The sequence below is a fragment of the Sinocyclocheilus rhinocerous genome, unplaced genomic scaffold (genome assembly GCF_001515625.1).
Source record: "Sinocyclocheilus rhinocerous isolate Xijiao unplaced genomic scaffold, SAMN03320098_v1.1 scaffold1639, whole genome shotgun sequence".
NCBI lineage: Eukaryota > Metazoa > Chordata > Actinopteri > Cypriniformes > Cyprinidae > Sinocyclocheilus > Sinocyclocheilus rhinocerous.
This window is the reverse complement of record NW_015632472.1, coordinates 205,518-210,517: the sequence shown is the minus strand read 5'-3', so window position 1 is coordinate 210,517 and position 5,000 is coordinate 205,518. Positions and strand designations below refer to the sequence as shown.

At 37.8% G+C, this 5,000-nt stretch overlaps 1 protein-coding gene across 4 annotated transcripts in view; it reads left to right on the top strand.

The window, feature by feature from the left end:
* The window catches only part of dnm2b (dynamin 2b), a 24,602-nt gene that overhangs the window by 17,916 nt on the left and 1,686 nt on the right, over positions 1–5,000 (top strand). For all 4 annotated transcript variants that reach the window (XM_016555532.1, XM_016555530.1, XM_016555531.1 and 1 more), the window contains exons 18-20: positions 892–1,056; positions 2,534–2,757; positions 2,912–3,178. In XM_016555532.1, the coding sequence (XP_016411018.1) occupies positions 892–1,056; positions 2,534–2,757; positions 2,912–3,178 (656 nt within the window). The remainder of the gene's footprint in view (positions 1–891; positions 1,057–2,533; positions 2,758–2,911; positions 3,179–5,000) is intronic.

Sequence of the window (5,000 nt, the reverse complement as noted above, 5' to 3'; positions counted from 1 at the left end):
CACCAGAGACACACATGAATCTCACTTAAATGTTACTTGAGTCTGACTGTGAAAATCAGCCTTTTCTCATCTAAATATCAGCTCTTGTGAGATTCAGATGTGATTGTGGTGATGTTTAGGTGAGACACTCGGTGAAGTAGAAAATGTAAATCCATTAAAATCTCATCTAAAGCTCACTTGAAACTCATTGAATCTCACTTAAACCTCAACTAAATCTCACAACAGACATGCATGAATTTCACTTAAATGTTACATGAATCTGCCAAGCTTGTGTAGATCTCATCATAACCTCAGCTGAAATAATCTCCTTGATTCTCACTTGATTCTCATTTAAACCTCGAGTAAATAATGAATCTCACCTAAATGTTACACAGATCTGACTCTGAATCTCGTAGAAATCTCACCTGAATCTCAAATCAATCTCAATCATGAATCTCCCATAATTCTCGCACAATTGTCTCTAAATCAGGGTGACTCCGTCTGTCACACCTTATTCTCACCTAAATATCAGCTCTTGTGAGATTTAGACGTGGTTTTGGTGAGATTTAGGTGAGAATCAATGAGTTACATGTGAGAGTTACGATGAGATTTATCTGTGATTGTGATGATATTTAGGTAAGAGTTTAGTTGAGAAAAAAAAGTAAATCTCACCTGAAGCTCACATTAATCTCATTAAATCTCACTTAAACCTCACAACAACCGCACACGGCTCTCACTTAAATATGAGCTGAATCTGCCTGTGAATCTCGTGGAAATCTCACCCGAGTCTCATCGTAAGCTCCCCCCAAACCCCCGTCTGAATCCCTCCAGAAGGCCTGGGATCTCATAATAACCTCTCAGTCCCGTGATTCTGAGATGATCTGAGCGTCTGTCGTCTCGTTGTTTTCTCAGTTGGAGAACGAGGACAGCGTTCCGGCCGATTCCCTCTCCATGGACCCTCAGCTGGAGCGGCAGGTGGAGACCATCCGTAACCTGGTGGACTCTTACACCGGCATTGTCAACAAGAGCATCCGAGACCTGATGCCCAAAACCATCATGCACCTCATGATCAACAGCGTGAGTGTGGGCGGGGCTTGTGACGGCATCACCGGCGTGGCCTACATGCTTTACATCATTTATTCACATTAATCAGGTGTCAATCACAGATGATTTGTGGGATCTATTTTTTTACTTATTTTTTATTTACTTTTTTCATTCATTTATGTGTATTTATTTATTTACTTATTTATTTTTGTGTTTTCTGTATGTATGCATGTTTTGGGGGTTTATTTGATTTTTTTTATTTTCACGTTTTTGGAGTTTGGGGTTTATTTTTTAAATGATTTATTCATTTACTGTTTTTTTAAATTTTTTTATTAGAGTTTTGGTGTTTATTTTAAACTTTTATTATGTTTTTATTTATCTTTTTTATTAATTATTTATTTACTTTTTTATTTGGTTTGTTTTTGCATTGTTTTCTTATAAATTTTTTATTCTATATCTATCTATCTATCTCTATCGTGTCTGTCTGTCTGTCTCTCTCTGTCTCTGTCTATCTATCTGTCTGTCTGTCTCTCTGTCTGTCTGTCTATCTGTTTATCTGTCTGTCTGTCTGTTTATCTGTCTGTCTGTCTGTTTATCTGTCTGTCTGTCTCTCTGTCTGTCTGTCTGTCTCTCTCTGTCTCTGTCTATCTGTCTGTCTGTCTCTCTGTCTGTCTGTCTATCTATCTGTTTATCTGTCTGTCTGTCTGTTTATCTATCTGTCTGTCTGTCTCTCTCTGTCTCTGTCTATCTATCTGTCTGTTAGTCTATCTGTCTGTCTCTCTGTCTGTCTGTCTCTCTGTCTGTCTGTCTGTCTGTCTCTCTGTCTGTCTGTCTGTTTATCTATCTGTCTGTCTCTCTCTGTCTCTGTCTATCTATCTGTCTGTCTGTCTGTCTGTCTCTCTGTCTTCTGTCTCTCTGTCTGTCTATCTTTCTGTCTATCTATCTGTCTATCTATCTGTCTGTTTGTCTCTCTGTCTGTCTGTCTATCTATCTGTCTGTTTATCTATCTGTCTGTCTGTCTCTCAGTCTGTCTGTCTGTTTATATGTCTATCTATCTGTCTGTCTGTCTGTCTGTCTGTCTATCTATCTGTCTGTCTGTCATCTGTCTGTTTATCTATCTATCTATCTATCTGTTGTCTGTCTGTCTGTCTTTCATCTGTCTGTCTATCCATCTATCTATCTGTTGTCTGTTTATCTATCTGTTGTCTGTCTGTCTATCTATCTATCTGTCTGTCATCTGTCTGTTTATCCGTCTATCTATCTGTTGTCTGTCTATCTATCTATCTATCTAGCTATATGTCTGTCTGTCTGTCTATCTATCTATCTTTCTGTCTGTCGGTCGGTCTATCTCTCTATCTGTTGTCTGTCTGTTTATCTATCTGTCTGTCTGTCTGTCTGCAGTGGATTTTCGGGGTATCTCTCGCACCTCCAGCATGTCTCAGTTTGTTCAGAGCGTACAGTGTTTTCATGAAGCTCTTTCTCGATCTGATCTGGTCTGTGTGTGCGTCAGGCGAAGGAGTTCATCTACTCGGAGCTGCTGGCGTTTCTGTACTCGTCTGGCGATCAGAGCAGTCTGATGGAGGAGTCGGCCGAACAGGCGCAGCGGCGCGACGAGATGCTCCGCATGTATCACGCGCTCAAAGAAGCGCTGCACATCATCGGAGACATCAGCACCAGCACTGTTTCTGTACCTGTTCCTCCACCTGTGGACGACACCTGGATCCACAACGACCCGTCGTACACACACACACACATATATATATATATATATGTATATATAATGTATAATACCTGTGTGTTGTTTAAAATTTTTAGTGAATGTTTTATTTTAATATTTGCATTATAAAATGATGTTTAAGACATTTAAGTCATGTCTTTCTCTCTCTGTCAGTCCTCCATCGCAGCATAAACCATCCTCAGGCACGGCTCCGCCCCCTGGTCGCCCCCCTGCAGTGCGAGGCCCCACCCCCGGCCCTCCGGCCCCGCCTCCTCTTAACCCCTCCCCTGCGTTCGGAGCTCCGCCCGTTCCATCCAGGCCCGGCCCTCCTCCAGTCAACGCTAATGTGTTTGGGAGTGGCTCGCTGGAGGCTCCGCCCCCTCAGGTGCCATCTCGCCCCGCCCGCGTGCCGCCCGCTCTGCCGCCCGGCATACCCAGGTACGATCAACTCCCTCAAACTGTCTCACGCTGGATGAATTATTCACTTAATCCTGGAAGAAATAACTTATTTTACAAAAAAATAATCAGTAGTGACATTGCTATTCCTACTATTGTGAAGGCTTATGAATATTAATTAATATGTCCAGACTTTTAACCTAAAAAATATTCATGAGCCACAGATTATTCGTAGTAGGATTCCCTGATTGGCTGACTGACTAGCAGAAGACAACATCCTTTCATGCGTTTCAACAAATCATTTTTTCCAACTGGCTGAATGTAATTAATATTCATGAGCCATTCATTCAGATTCATTAAGTCCTTCAGGCTGAAAGCACACAAACAGAAAATCATATGGTAATCATAAAGTAGTTGTGCTGTGACTAGTCAAAAAGGAACAACATCAGCCTCATATAGAGACATTTTTTATTTAACTTTTTCATGTACATTTTGTGAATGGAGTGTTGAAAATTTTGTCAAAAATAATCAGATTTTACTAGTATTAGTAGTGACTAAACAGTTTTTTTAGTTTAACATTATTTTCATGTTACATATTTTTATGATTTAATTCATTTGAGTGTTTTATACGGAAGAGGATTAAGGCCAAGCAGTGATAAAAAAAATAACATCATCTTGAGATTAAAGTCATTAAATTTCGAGAAAAAACTCGTTAGATTTCGAGAAAAAAGTCGAAATAAAATGTAGAGAATAAACTCGTTAAATTACGGGAAAAAAGTATACATTTCGAATTCGTAAAAAAAAAACGTTACATTTCGAGAAAAAAAGTCTAAATTAAATGTTGAGAATAAACTCAACGAGAAAAAAAAGAAAAAAGTTACATGCTACATCCACGTGCATTACTCTCCGACCTCCGCCACTGCAGACGCTGTTTGACCACGTCCAACAAGATTAAATGAACCTGACACGGAATTTAATTACTTTTTTCTTGTAATTTAAGTCAAGTCAAAATTAATTTCTATAGCACATTTAAAAGCAACAGAGTTGCCCCAAAGTGCTGTACAACAAAACACAGTATATAAAAAGCATTAAAAGAAAACATGCATCATATGAAAAATAAACACATTAAAATAGAATCAGAGCAATTTGACATCAACCCTTAAACTGACATTAATCAAAAGCCAGAGAAAACAAATAAGATTTGAGAACAGACTTAAGACTGGCTAGTGAAGGAGCAAGTCTCACATTTACAGGCAACCTATTCCAAAGTTTAGTTTCCGCAGCTGAAAAAGCCCTTGGTTTTACAGTGGGACAGTTCCTAAAATAGACCCTTGGGGCACACCGCATGACAAAGGAGCCGACGAAGAAGAAAACTTCCCAAGTTTATTCTCAACATTTTATTTTGACTTTTTTCTAGAAATGTAACTAATTTTTTCTCGTAATTTAATGAGTTTATTCTCAACATTTCAGTTTTTTTTCTTGAAATGTATTGACTTTAATCTCGAGATGGTTTTATTTTTTATTATTGCTTGGCCCTAATCCTCTTGCATAGTTTTATCTTGATTGTTTTATATGAAAATTATTTTACTTTTACATTTGATTTCATTAATTTTACTAAAATATTTTTAGATTTTTTTTTTATATTAAAATTATTTTTACTTTTACATTTTTAGATGTTTTATTTTGATCAGATCGACATTTTATTTAATTAATTTAAGCAAGTATTTTATTTTGATTTGTTTTTTTTAATTTAGTAAAATTTGTCTATTTCTAATTTGTATGAATTAATATTTCGGTTTTATTTACTTTAACTCTTTCCCCGCCAGCATTTTTGAAAAAAGTTGCCAGCCACCGCCAGCGATTT